Here is a 15,114-nt window from a genome sequence, read left to right as displayed (position 1 = left end):
ACTTAAAACATCTAGAGAAGAAATGTGTATTTAGATTATATTAAAGTTTAAAATTCAAATCCATTGTACATAGCACAGGTTTAACCAACATGTGGCAGAAGACATCTTCATTAAGTCATATTTCCACTTTTGGCTTGTACCATCTGACAAAAAAATGCGCTACTGAAGCCCAAAAATGTAAGTAGCCATCTCAGCTTTAACTACAGTGAGCAAATAATCTCACCAGAATATTAAAAGATGTGCCCAACAAATAAAAACTTAACCACTGTTTATCGACCTTAATAAAACGGTGTTTACGTGTCTCTCTGGTTACTATATGTTTCTATCTGTAGTAATGCATTTTATTACTACAAATGTTTAATGCTCCATTTGTTGGAAAGACAAAAGCAATGCATTTTGTTACTACATGCGTTACAAAATACATTTCAATAGATGGTGCACCGTAAATGTTACACAGAGGTCTGCATTGATTACTTAGATTTTAAACCCCTCGTAAGACGGGCAGCACAGCTAATGCCATCATTAGGCAATATGTGGAGCTGTATATGGTGTTTGATCTGTAAGAAAACAATCCCCATGACACATTCACATTATGTATTGCTGTTGAGTAGCTAAACAATTGCAAGGCCTTAAGTAATTATGATGTTCTTATAGTAGAAACCTTGAGCAACCTGAAATAAACTGGTACTTGGCGTTGAGCATTAGTTTCAACATTCCTCATATATAAATCAGAAAGCTATTTAAATTAACTAAGTACATGACATTCTGTACTATTTTTAGAACTGAGTGCATTTCCATCCATCCATTATCCAACCCGCTATATCATGGTCACGGGGGTCTGCTGGAGCCAATCCCAGCCAACACAGGGCGCAAGGCAGGAAACAAACCCCGGGCAGGGCGCCAGTGCACCGCACTGAGTGTATTTAAAAAGAAAAAAAAAAAAGAATTGGCTTGTTTTGGATCTCCAAACATCCCTTCAGTTCCTAGACTAGAGTTGCACTATGTCATAACCAAACAAGTGGTATTTCACATGGGTCGTCAAGAAAGTAAAACAAATCTAGCAACTACTGCACTATGGAGGTATGTGACTGATTGTTAAACTTTAAATATGATGGCAATAATGCAAGACCAAGCCAGTAATCAAAGGAGGGCAAGGAATACACAAAAGTTACAGCCAATGCTTGAAGAACCCACCTCTGATTGCAGCAATTTTGTTTGGATCTAACTGCAGTAGACCTTGTGAGGTATCACCAGTAACTGTTCTGGAAGCCAGAGTCTCTTTAGAAAAGAGGGCTTCAAGAAGAAGTTGTGCTGCATCTTGCGGAGTTTTTGACTTGGAAGCATTCAACAATGCACTGGATGAAATTATGACATTTCTTTTTGGATTCCCAAGTAATTCTGTTCGGGGAAAAAAAAAAAATTAAACAACAAAAACAAACTGTCAGAGACAAAGCAGCAAGTCATATGTCGATGAACTCGTACCTGGGAATGTACCATCAAGAGAATAACATTAAATAATCAAAAAGTATTCTTCCTTTCAAAAGACAAAAAAATAAATACGAAATCATACTCTGCAGTCATGCCACCATGCTTCAGTAACTTTAGTTAAGCAATTTAAGCATGCAAGAATGTTGATAAAAGAGAGGAGCTCATTCAGTCAATAAATATTGTTTGGTTAGCTAAAAGCCAAGTAGGTACAACATCTCAACCAGATACTTCTTAAAGGTTGTCAAAAATGTACAGGAGCCCGAATATCACAGACAAAAAATCAGTCACCATGGTAGAAAAGTGTAAAAGTGGAAGAGAATTAAGGACTGAGGCCAGAAAGCACTTCTTTACAAAGAATTGAGGATCTGAAACAAACTACTTGGACATGTACTGTAGTTGAAGCAGAAATGCTGACAACATTTAAGAAGTGATTGGATGAGGTTCTGGGACAGCTTGGCTATTAGCTACACAAAGAAAGCTTGATGGTTTGAATGGTGTCCTCTTACCTGTCAAAAATTTTTTTGTTCTTGTAAAACTGCAGGGGAACATACCGTGACTTTTTCACAGAACAATCTTTAAGTGATATACATGTTTACATTCTACTAATATAATCAGGAACATTACATAACAAAATTCCAAGCTCAAGTCAGTTTATCATTACAAATTACAGTATAATCATAAGCATTTCCTCTTCAGAAACAAATTAATGGATGATGCAGAAAATGCTCACCCTTACATTTTTACTCTGTAATGTAAAATTCCTAACATTTAGTGAACATAAAATTTACTTTTATGTGAAGTGTCAACACTGATCTAATATGTAGAGTTAACACTAGAATTACCAGAGCCATGAAAAAACTCGTAGATACGTCCCACCTTAAATCGCTTCTCAAAACCGTTTTCACCTCTCCGCCAGCGTCTTTTGTCATCTATATGTGCTGATAAAGACAAGCTATAAGCAGCCGGCTATTCCATCTTCCCCAACGACGTAGAACATGCACAAACTTCTCCCAGCTCATGCCTTGACTGATTATCTGGGAGTTAAGTGGAGTTTTAGAATGGAAATAATGGATCATTATTTGGAACACATGCATTTCATGTGTTCCGTTTCTACAGTAATCTGTGTAAACACATTTTTAAAAATGGAAACTTTTTCATATTCTAGTAGTAAATGACAAAATGTAGGCATAAACTATATAATGTATGAAGCCTGAAGTCCAAATATCAAAGAAACACTTTCACAAAAGGTACAAATAGAACAAGTGTTCTTTTATTCAAGACTATAACCGAAGAAAAAAGAAAGCAAGTTACAGTAGGCGGATTGATACGACAGCTTGCGTGGTGCAATGCTAAGAACTGCTGATTTCTGATCTGTGCTATTTAAAATCATCACATTCAAATATTAACAGCTCCCACACCCCCAAGGACTGCCCTTCCTACATTTACGACATGTGTACTTGTTGCAGTGTACACGCCTCTCTGTGCTATGGTTCCTATTACACTGAATGAGCACCTGACACTGTACTTTCTTCACTACATAAATAACATTCAAGCTATAGCATGTCTCCAAATAAATAACATTCGAGCAATAGCGTGTCTTTATGTGAAAACAGCAGTGTCAGATGGTGGTTGATGGGGGGTTTTGGGGAATCCCGAATGTGACTGAGAGAATGAAACAATTAAAAAAACAAAAAGCTAATCTTTACAATTATCATACATTTACACTGGCTGTAACAGACTGACTGAAATCAAATGTATGTTTTTATCCTAAAATAGTACAGTACATGCAATATTATTTGAAAACTAAATGTCAGATTGGGTTTAAATACACGCTGGCACTGTTACAGAAGGTGTCAGCTTATTCAGTGCAGCAGTTTCAATGCACAGTACATGCAATATTATTTGAAAACGAACAGCATCAGATTGGCCGTATATTCAAACCCAAACTGACGCTGTTCGTTTTCAAATAATATTGCATTAGTGCGATAATGTTTTCACATATGTATTGTCTCTTTCTTTCATCTTGCGGTTTGTAATCAGTGACCGCGTGTTTTTTTTTCCCCTGATCTTGCCAGTCCCCACATGCTGCTGTATGGTGGCGTTTCTTTTGTATTGCAGGACATGCAGAGGACAGTATAGTACAGAGCAGTAAGTTCAGCACTATATGCAATCAGACAGACAGACTGGCAGAGAAGTCACTAGATATATAAACAAACAGGGAAGGCACTGTATAATAGATATATAAAAAAACAGCTAAGGGGATAGATATATAGATGGATATGAAGGAAAGGCACTATATGATAGGGAGACAGGGAAGCTGCTATATAATAATAAAATTACTGTTATTACTATATAGATAGACAGGGAGTTCAGGCAGGCAGAGCGGCGAAGGTTAAAAAGAAAAAAAAAAAACAACATCTTCTCCCCACCGGGAAATCATACTCGGGTCTTTATCAGCACATTTAGATGACAAAAGACGCTGGTGGAGAGGTGCGAAAGGTTTTAAGGTGGGCCGGATCTACGAGTTTTTTCGTAGACTCTGGTAATTCTAGTGTTAAATGTGTGTTTGTGTGATATGAAACTCCACAACACTGAACCTCTGTCGAATTCTTCAAAAATTCCCAATATGAACAAAAGAAGATCCAAAAATACCCAAATTTGAACACAGGAGGGGTAAAATAATTACCAGAGGACCTCTCATTTTTAAACTCTCTTCAGACAGGATTCATTTTTACACTAAGGAGGTGGGAAAAGGTCAGTGCTTGAAGGAAGTTGGTAGTCATTGGTACTCTGAACCAGTATTTTCCTATTTCCCGTAGTTAATGTGTGAGTAATGTATTACTAGCCCTTATTTATAAGAACAATGTGTCCATTCGTACTGCAAGGGGAACAGTAATTTCAGTGCCATTCGAATCACTCAGAATTTAACTGACATGTCCATTCACATGTCACTAGTTTAACATGGGGTTATTTAACCAACTTTTTAATTTTTACAGAGACATGAATGCACAGTCTGTTAAAAGTTACTGACATGAGCGATTTAGACATGGCTAAAATTACAGGAGGTCTTTTAGTATGATATTTTACCTTCTTGTTTAAAAAAAAATCTATAAAATGCTATAAACACTAAGAATTCTGGTCTTGTCCTTTTCAACAGATGGATGTTTAACACTAGAATTACCAGAGCCTACGAAAAAACTCGTAATTCCGTCCCACCTTAAATTGCTTCTTAAATCCCTTCACACCTCTCCGCCAGCGTCCTTTGTCCTCTAAATGTGCTGATAAAGAGAAGCTAGGAGCAGCCGGCTATTCCATCCCCCCACCAATTTAGAACGTGCGCGAACTTCTCTCAGCTCATCCCTTGATTGAGTATCTGGGAGTGAAGTGGAGTTTTAGAGTGGAAATAATAGCTCGTTATTTGGAACACACGCATTTCATGTCTCTTCCGTTTCTACAATAATCTGTGTAAACACATTGTTAAAACAGAAACTTTTTTTATATTCTAGTAGTAGATGACAAAATGTAGGCATAAACTATATAATGTATGAAGCCTGAAGTCCAAATAGCAAAGAAACATTTTCATAAAAGGTTCAAATATAACATAACAATTGCACTTTTATTCAAAAATATAACTGCAGAACCAAAAAGCCGCCTTAACATGCGACGTTGACAGCAGTTTATTATAACTGCCTCCGTGGTGCAATAGAATCAGTTCTCGCCTTGGAATCAAAAGGTCGCGAGTTCGATCCTGCACTACTCCATTTTGAGAAGTAAAATGCTCTTAGTCTTACTATTTTAGAATAAAAGCATACATTTGATTTCAGTCTGTAACAGCCGGTGCAAATTATGATCCTTGTAAAGGTTAGCCTTTTTTTTTTAATTCACTTTTCATTCTCTCAGTCGCGTTCAGAATCAATCCATACAACCCCATCTGACACGGCTGTTTTCACTTAAGACGTGCTATAGCTCTGCAGTGTACCACGATGCATACTAAGCAGTATAATTATACATTCTAGCTCCTTCTCAGCTATTTTAACATTTAAATTACAGTTATAATTAGATTTTATTTTCTCCCCAAAGGGACGGTGTGCCACGGCGTGTGGTTCATTATTTGACAGCCTGGAGATCGGAGTAATTATATTCATACCATTCATAGACTGAATCACGATCTGATTGTATGGGTTGCTACCATCCAGGTAAAGTATGTGGTTGGGTCTGCAAGTCAGCAAACATTCACCACACCCTCTGAGTTGCGAGAAGCAGATCATAGAATGTTACATAGTTACTGTCAAATAATGCAAAGAGAATGCGACATGTGTCTCGCCCTTATTTGGGCTCATCAGGCGTACACAATCCACTACACCCCTCGTGGGGATCGAACCTCGGACGTCAGCGTTCGAGGCGAAGCACTTTTACGCTGCGCCACGGCATGTGGTTCATTTATTTGACAGCCTGGAGATCAGAGAAATTACATTCATACCATTCGTAGTCTGAATCACGATCTGATTTTATGAGTGGTTACCTACCAGGTAATGCATGTGGTTGGTCTGCAAGTCAGATGTTCCTAGGAAATGAAAGACATACCACTATTATCTTTTGTTGTTGAAAGTAAATTACTATGCAGGCTGAGAGGGGTTCCCAAACTTTTTCATAGTCATATCTGAGTACTGGGGTGTTTTCCGAACCAAGATTTTTACTGAAGCAGTATTTAGTTGTATGAAATGAAATCAGATGTGAAAAACTGGCTGTGGAAAAATTTGGGCACCCTTGTAATTTTGCTGATTTGAATGCATGTAACTGCTCAATACTGATTACTTGCAACACCAAATTGGTTGGATTAGCTCATTAAGCCACGAACTTCATAGACAGGTGTGTCCAATCTTCAGAAAAGGTATTTAAGGTGGTCAATTGCAAGTCGTGTTTCCCTTTGACTCTCCTCTGAAGAGTGACAGCATGGGATCCTCAAAGCAACTCTCAAAAGACCTGAAAACAAAGATTGTTCAGAATAATGGTTTAGGGGAAGGCTACAAAAAGCTATCTCAGAGGTTTCAACTGTTAGTTTCAACTGTAAGGAATGTAATCATGAAATGGAAGGCCACAGGGACAATTGCTGTTAAACCCAGGTCTGGAAGGCCAAGAAAAATATAGGAGTGGCATATGTGCAGGATTGTGAGAATGACTACAGACAACCCACAGATCACCTCCAAAGACCTGCAAGAACATCTTGCTGCAGACGGTGTATCTGTACATCATTCTACATTACAGCGCAATTTGCACAAAGAACATCTGTATGGCAGGGTGATGAGAAAAAAACCCTTTCTGCACTCACGCCACAAATAGAGTCGCTTCTTGTATGCAAATGCTCATTTAGACAATCCAGATTAATTTTGGAACAAAGTGCTTTGGACTGATTAGACACAAATTGAGTTAATTGGTCATAACAAAAAGCACATTGTATGGTGGAAGAAGACCACCGCATTCTAAGGAAAACACCTGCTACCTACTGTCAAATTTGGTGGAGGTTCCATCATGCTGTGGGGCTATGTGGTTAGTTCAAGGACTGGGGCCCTTGTTAAAGTCGAGAGTCGGATGAATTCAACCCAATACAGTAATCCCTCACTATATCGCACTTCGACTTTTGCGGCTTCACTCTATCGCGGATTTTATATGAAAGCATAACTAAATATATAACGCGGATTTTTCACTGCTTCGCAGGTTCTTCGGACAATGTGTCTTTTTACTTCCTGTACATGCTTCCTCAGTTGGTTTGCCCAGTTGATTTCATACAAGGGATGCTATTGGTGGATGACTGAGAAGCTAACCAATCAGAGCAAGCAGTTGTTCCTGCGTGCTGAATGCAGTGTTAACCAGGAAGTCTCGTCTCGCTCATTCAGCATCAACGTGTTTCGCTGTGTAAAGAGTTGTGCTCTTTTGCGTTTATCTTTGTGCATAGTCAAGCCCTTCATTATGGCTCCAAAACGATCTGCTACTGCTTCAGGGGCCGTGCCCAAGCGCAAACGGAAGATGTTAACGATTGTCGAAAAGGTAAACGTTTTGGATTTGTTGAAGGCTACGATTCTTTTTATTTAAAAAGTAGGAAAGAAATATAAGATCTACGGCCGCAGTGTCCTTTTAACCAGGGTGCAAAACGAGTTGTAAGTGGATGTAATAAGGCAGTAGTCTGGATGGAATCTGTTTTAGGGATTTGGATTGAAGACTGCCAGAAGAAGAACAACGGCAGTGCTACACAATCGTTTGAAGTGGCTCCTTTGGAAGAGCTGTAACGCTCTCCTTTGTTGTGCAGTAAAATTAAACTCATTGTTATCGGACAAGTCATCGTGCCATTGTTGGTGAGTAACCATAATTAATTTTCTACTTACAATACTTTGTACATGTACGTACGTTTAGTGTCACTGTACACACATTTACTGTATACTATTTTTCTTGCATTGTACGTATTTATTGCTGGTGGCCTGTCTATCGTAATGGCTGTAACATATGTGATATCGGAGACACTCAATATCTTTAAAATAATATTTGGGTTTTACTGTATATAAACAGTGTGTTTATATACATAATTTCAAGGAATCTTACGTAATATCTAAGAGAATACAAAGGGATTATGCTGTATAACTCTGCGGGAATATTTATAAACAGTGTGGAGAGTTTATAAGGGCTTAAAATATATAAAAATAACCATACAAACATATGGTTTCTACTTCGCGGATTTTCACCTATCGCGGGGAGGTCTGGAACGCAACTCCCGCGATCGAGGAGGGATTACTATACCAACAAATTCTTCAGGATAATGTTCAAGCATCAGTCACAAAGTTGAAGTTACACATGGGTTGGATATTCCAACAAAACAATGACTCAAAACACAGTTCGAAATCTACATTCATGCAGAGGGAGAAATACAATGTTCTGGAATGGCCGTCAAAGTCCCCTGACTTGAATATCATCGCAAATCTATGGGATAATTTGAAGCAGCTGTCCATGCTTAACTGAAATGGATTTTTTTTTGTATGGAAGAATGGTCAAAAATACCTCCATCCAGAATCTCATCAAAGGCTATAGGAGGCGTCTAGTGGCTGTTATATTTGAAAAAGGAGGCTCAACAAGTATTGATGTAATTTCTCTGTTGGGGTGCTCAAATTTATGCACCTGTCTAATTTATAATACATATACACATACATACATAATACTATATATATATATATATATATATATATATATATATATATATATACACACATCTATATATATACACACATACATTTACATACACATATATATATATATACATATATACATGTATATATATATATATATATATATATATATATATATATATATATATATATATATATATATATATATATATATATATATATCTATCTCTATATCTATACTAATAAACGGCAAAGCCTTCACTGACTCACTCACTCACTCACTGACTGACTCATCACTAATTCTCCAACTTCCCGTGTAGGTAGAAGGCTGAAATTTGGTAGGGTTATTCCTTACAGCTTCCTTACAAAAGTTGGGCAGGTTTCATATCGAAATTCTACGCGTAATGGTCATAACTGGAAGCTGTTTTTCCATTTACTGTAATGGAGATGAGCTTGAAACCCGTGGGGGCGGAGTTTCATGTGACATCATCACGCCTTCCACGTAATCACGCAGTACGTAGAAAACCAGGAAGATGCCCAAAAAGTGCTGAAGAAAACATGCATTATATAATTGAGAAGGCAGCGAAACAATAAGAAGCGAGAAAGTGACATATACAACCATATTCATGAGTTCTGCTACTTTGGAAACAAAGCACGATGTAAACCTAAACTTTAAATTAAGTTTATAGACAGGCTGCCGCTGGCGTGCTTGCCTTCAAATAAAGAACTTTATATTGACCAGATTGTTAGTTAATCATTTACAAGTCAATATTGCCTATATGGACAGTGATATAAAAAAAAAAAACAAATAAATAAATAAAGTGAACGTGTAAAACTGTGGTGTTAAATGTGATGCGGTTGAAAATTTGGGTGCACCTAACTTTTGTGCTGGTGCACCTAAGAAAAAAAGTTAGGCGCACCAGTGCAACCAGTGCAAAAAGTTAGTCTAGAGCCCTGATATACACATACATACATACAGTGGTGTAAAAAACTATTTGCCCCCTTCCTGATTTCTTATTCTTTTGCATGTTTGTCACACAAAATGTTTCTGATCATCCAACACATTTAATCATTAGTCAAATATAACACAAGTAAACACAAAATGCAGTTTTAAATGATGGTTTTATTATTTAGGAGAAAAAATCCAAACCTACATGGCCCTGTGTGAAAAAGTAATTGCCCCTGAACCTAATAACTGGTTGGGCCACCCTTAGCAGCAATAACTGCAATCAAGCGCTTATGATAACTTGCAATGAGTCTTTACAGCTCTGGAGGAATTTTGGCCCACTCATCTTTGCAGAATTGTTGTAATTCAGCTTTATTTGAGGGTTTTCTAGCATGAACCGCCTTTTTAAGGTCATGCCATAGCATCTCAATTGGATTCAGGTCAGGACTTTGACTAGGCCACTCCAAAGTCTTCATTTTGTTTTTCTTCAGCCATTCAGAGGTGGATTTGCTGGTGTGTTTTGGGTCATTGTCCTGTTGCAGCACCCAAGATCGCTTCAGCTTGAGTTGACGAACAGATGGCGGACATTCTCCTTCAGGATTTTTTGGTAGACAGTAGAATTCATGGTTCCATCTATCACAGCAATCCTTCCAGGTCCTGAAGCAGCAAAACAACCCCAGACCATCACACTACCACCACCATATTTTACTGTTGGTATGATGTTCTTTTTCTGAAATGCTGTGTTCCTTTTACGCCAGATGTAACGGGACATTTGCCTTCCAAAAGTTCAACTTTTGTCTCATCAGTCCACAAGGTATTTTCCCAAAAGTCTTGGCAATCATTGAGATGTTTCTTAGCAAAATTGAGACGAGCCCTAATGTTCTTTTTGCTTAACAGTGGTTTGCGTCTTGGAAATCTGCCATGCAGGCCGTTTTTGCCCAGTCTCTTTCTTATGGTGGAGTCGTGAACACTGACCTTAATTGAGGCAAGTGAGGCCTGCAGTTCTTTAGACGTTGTCCTGGGGTCTTTTGTGACCTCTCGGATGAGTCATCTCTGGGCTCTTGGGGTAATTTTGGTCGGCCCGCCACTCCTGGGAAGGTTCACCACTGTTCCATGTTTTTGCCATTTGTGGATAATGGCTCTCACTGTGGTTCGCTGGAGTCCCAAAGCTTTAGAAATGGCTTTATAACCTTTACCAGACTGATAGATCTCAATTACTTCTGTTCTCATTTGTTCCTGAATTTCTTTGGATCTTGGCATGATGTCTAGCTTTTGAGGTGCTTTTGGTCTACTTCTCTGTGTCAGGCAGCTCCTATTTAAGTGATTTCTTGATTGAAACAGGTGTGTCAGTAATCAGGCCTGGGGGTGGCTACGGAAATTGAGCTCAGGTGTGATACACCACAGTTAGGTTATTTTTTAACAAGGGGGCAATTACTTTTTCACACAGGGTCATGTAGGTTTGGATTTTTTCCTCCCTAAATAATAAAAACCATCATTTAAAAACTGCATTTTGTGTTTACTTGTGTTATATTTAACTAATAGTTAAATGTGTTTGATGATCAGAAACATTTTGTGTGACAAACATGAAAAAGAATAAGAAATTAGGAAGGGGGCAAATAGTTTTTCACACCACTGTATATCTGAAACCACTAATTCCACTTTTTGGGCTGTAGGTCCCACCGTATAAACTCACTGCCATACAGCTGCAATTAGGATCCAATTCAGAAATGTCCCCTAGGAACAAATAAAGTTCTCTCTTTCTATTTTTTGTCACTGCCTTCTGGTCCTTGTCTCTAAAAGTGTGCCACCAAGAAGCCTACATTTTACTTCGGCCAGCCTAATAACTGTGCCTCCTTTTGCCAGATGAGCTAAAAGATTCGCCCATTCTGCTTTCAAACTGTAAAATAAGCTTCTCCATGACAATCCCAACTACTTCCAGTTTAAGGATCTTCAGGTGTCTGCTAAAAATGTACCTCTTCAGAGCTCAGGCTTCCTATCCCCTTCATCTGTACAAAGAAGCACTACCTTTATGAACCAGCTGTAATTAATCTTTTCAATGAAATACTCATTTTGTTTAATATTTACTGCAGGACATTATGTGCATATTTTTTGCATTGTATAGACAAATTCAAATTGCAAAGTAATTATCCATGCAGCATCAATTATTCCTATTCTAGGAATAATTTTATTTGATGAAAATGAAAAATCAATCAGCTTTCTGAAACTTGTTTATATATATATATATAAACAAACCATTAAATTGACAGAATAAATCATTTCCTTACAATATGTTTACTTACTTTCATCTGTACTCAAGTTATTTCCGGTCGACAAATTGCTCATTACTGATGAAGATACTTTCTTGTCAGTACTAACAATCGTCTTTACTGTAATCCTTTCCTTAATGGGATGGGACTCCTGGGGATCACCATTAACCTTAGGTAGTGGATGTTCTTTGAAATAAGATGTGATAATTTGATGCACGAGTGGTCCTTGTCTACCTTGAGGCTCAAGAAGTGGAGGAGAGCTGCAGGTCCTAGTAGCCGGAGTGAGTTTTGGAGGACTTGTACACTGATCCTTCTGATTACAGGAAACTGAATATTCACATTCTAGTTGTGGCATTTTAAGGGAGTCCTCCCTTGCTGACACCTCCAAAAGCACAGGCGTCTGAAAATACAAGGCAAAAATAATTACTTGAACACTGAATATGAACACAATATATTTTCCTGATTAGTTAAATACCCTTTCACCAAATTCAACAATTCTTTCTTTCTTGTGTTAAGCTGAAGAAAAAGTCACTAATACTTATAAGTGTGCTTGTACAACATCGGACGTTCGACTGAATCAAAAATCAATTTTTAATCAGGTCTTTGGTTTAGAGTGACACCAGATTTAATTTTGAACTATGCTTATACTCACTAATGTTTGAGCCCAATTTAAAATTTTCTTTGATAAACACCTCATCATTTTTTTGACTTCACCAATAATCTCTTTCCTTTAACTCCCCACTCTTGCTCCTTTCTTTTGGTGTCACTTCATGCATCCACTGACATTTCTTATCCAAATCACTTACAACTTTTATTTATGTTTTGGTCTCATTAGCTACATCCAGCTACCAGACATGATGTCAGTCCTCCAAACTCTTCATAAATCTTCTCTGTAAATGCCATGCAGGATCCTTTATCATATGCCATTTAGAAATAAAATATTAAACTGATTATACACCATTTTAAAACATCCTTATATTATTTCGCTTGTGTCCGTCCATGCTTGATATAAACAGTTGCCACAACTACTATATCCCTCCACAATAATAGTAAGGAATCCGTGTTCCTGGCAGAGTTTTGGTCTTAGGCTTATTTTCAAGTCTTCAATTCTTCAATGTGACCAATTATCGACTATGTTGTTTGGCTATTCATTTGGTGCATACTGTTATTAGCCGAAACTGCATTATGACACTACCATTTTACACTTCCTCTTTCCTTCACTTCAACATAAACCTCCCGATAAAATAAAAAGGCACATACAGCCTAGCTGCGACCAACAGAAACGGTCTTCCTGGCCTACATACTCACACCAACGCACAGAAGCAGAAACATCTATATCACGCAAGGCCAACTAGCACAGGCAAGATGCCTTAGAACAACAAAGACAACATATGACAAACCACAGAGCGACATTATCCAAAAATCACTGGCAACAAGTCTTGCACGTAGACAGTGAACGAAAAACAAATTATACACAACCTTTCTGAAGAGTAGTGGCAAACCGCCAGACAACAAGAAACATTACAACGGAAAAACTACAGGGATTCCATAACACTGACAACTCAAAGCAAGATATTCTTTTTATATTTACGGCCCTTTTATTTAGCATATTGTAGGACTACCACCAAGTCACAATGACAAACGTTTAATAACAGAGTTTATTTGCCAGGCCCTGTTTTTACCCATGGCCAGTTGTATACTACATTTTCCAGAATCACATCGAAACCCAAGTTAGACGTACAGTTACTTGCGGGTTACACACAGGGGAATATTTTCGCTGACAATAATGTTTAGGCAACAAATTGCATTTTCCAACAATTATAGACTTTGGTATACTACATTACCAGACAGCCACACTTCACACATACTGACATACATGTGCCCTGCATTTCCCTTCTTATACAATATGTTCCGTTAATCTGGACATATAACAAAATATTTACAAGAGAAAGTGTAATAAGTGACTATAATATCTAATACTAATCATGTGTCTAATTCTAATGCAGAGTCCTCTCACAAGTCACTAATTAGTAAACTCTCTTTTCTTACTGTAACGTGTGATGTTCTTCTCTCCCTCATCATCATTTCATTAACGTGTTTATTCTTGCAAAATTTTCGCAAGCATGATTTGTAACAATTGTATATAATGCAAGCTGAAATGTTTTCATAGCTTTTAAAAAGGTGGCCGGTGACCAAAAGAAAAAAAAAAAAAAAGTTTTTGTAATTTGTGTTTCAAGTTCCTGTCTCTCTGCCTGCCTTCTGTTGGGTTACTTGTACTTATTCGTTTTGTCCTGGATTGTTTCGTTGTTGGGGTCTGGATTGTCTGCCCTCTGCCTGTGTACATGAGGACTGTAAGTGGATTCATTGACATCCTGCGAAGAAAGGAGCACTCCTGAACCTGTCAACCCGTCTTCACCAATTTCAGTGACTACTGGTAGGACTATCTTTACATTCTAATTCAACGTGCGGATCTCTGGACTATCTGTTTTCATCATTAAATTTCATCTGTTGCCGTTTTTCATGGACTTTACTGTGTGTGTTTTGTTGGTACTTTGTTGTATTTAATTTAATCGCTGTAAAGGGAACAGGGGTGGTATCGTTGTTTTCATTACATTCTTTATTTGCGGTTTGTAAACAGGTTTGCTTTGGTCTTGTCTCGGTTTGTGAGTGTGTGCGGGTTGGGTCAAGACTGGGTCCACCATAAAAATAAATAAATCACCGTCTTAAACGGTATGAATCTTAGTGGCAACGGACCACTGCAGTGTTATTCATTTCTCCTTGCTGCTGATTGACTGCTGCCCTGTGACACATCTCCAGCCGAGTGTTCATGTTTTCCATATTGTTCTATTTAATCCTTAAACCGCCACAACCGGGTACAGTCATTTCCCAGTGCCATTTGCCAGCAGGTAGGAGCCGAGTACATTCGGCGACGTACATTCTTTCAACGCCGCAACCGGCTATTGTCGGTTCCCAGTGCAATTTACCAGCACGCCAGAGCTGATCAGTCAGTGCCGTACATTCCTTGAGCAACCTGCTCTCGACCACTGCCGGCCCCTGCAGCACTGCAGCCTCACTGTCCCTGGGATTGAGCCTCTGCACTAGACTAGCCTGCCAGCGTCAGCATTTACCTCTGTGTGCTTGCGTGCAGCCAGTTCAAGCGCAGTTGGCTCGGTGATTTACTAAATTTCTTCAATGATGTCAGTTGCACTTTGTACATATTGTTCCAGTAGTTTTTTTTTAA

General features: G+C 38.2%; 1 protein-coding gene across 2 annotated transcripts in view; it reads right to left on the bottom strand.

The window, feature by feature from the left end:
- The window catches only part of LOC120523596, a 91,338-nt gene that overhangs the window by 15,782 nt on the left and 60,442 nt on the right, over window positions 1–15,114 (bottom strand). The window contains exons 8-10 of one of the 2 annotated variants that reach the window (XM_039745034.1): window positions 11,907–12,273; window positions 6,015–6,052; window positions 1,275–1,398 (exon numbers count right to left, since the gene is read on the bottom strand). In XM_039745034.1, the coding sequence (XP_039600968.1) occupies window positions 1,366–1,398; window positions 6,015–6,052; window positions 11,907–12,273 (438 nt within the window). In that variant the 3' untranslated portion in view covers window positions 1,275–1,365. Of the gene's footprint in view, window positions 1–1,194; window positions 1,399–6,014; window positions 6,053–11,906; window positions 12,274–15,114 lie in introns of those variants that run through there. The other variant, XM_039745033.1, reaches the window with a different exon arrangement.

The sequence above is a fragment of the Polypterus senegalus genome, chromosome 2 (assembly GCF_016835505.1).
Source record: "Polypterus senegalus isolate Bchr_013 chromosome 2, ASM1683550v1, whole genome shotgun sequence".
NCBI classification, from domain to species: domain Eukaryota; kingdom Metazoa; phylum Chordata; class Cladistia; order Polypteriformes; family Polypteridae; genus Polypterus; species Polypterus senegalus.
This window is presented reverse-complemented; position numbering and strand designations above follow the sequence as displayed.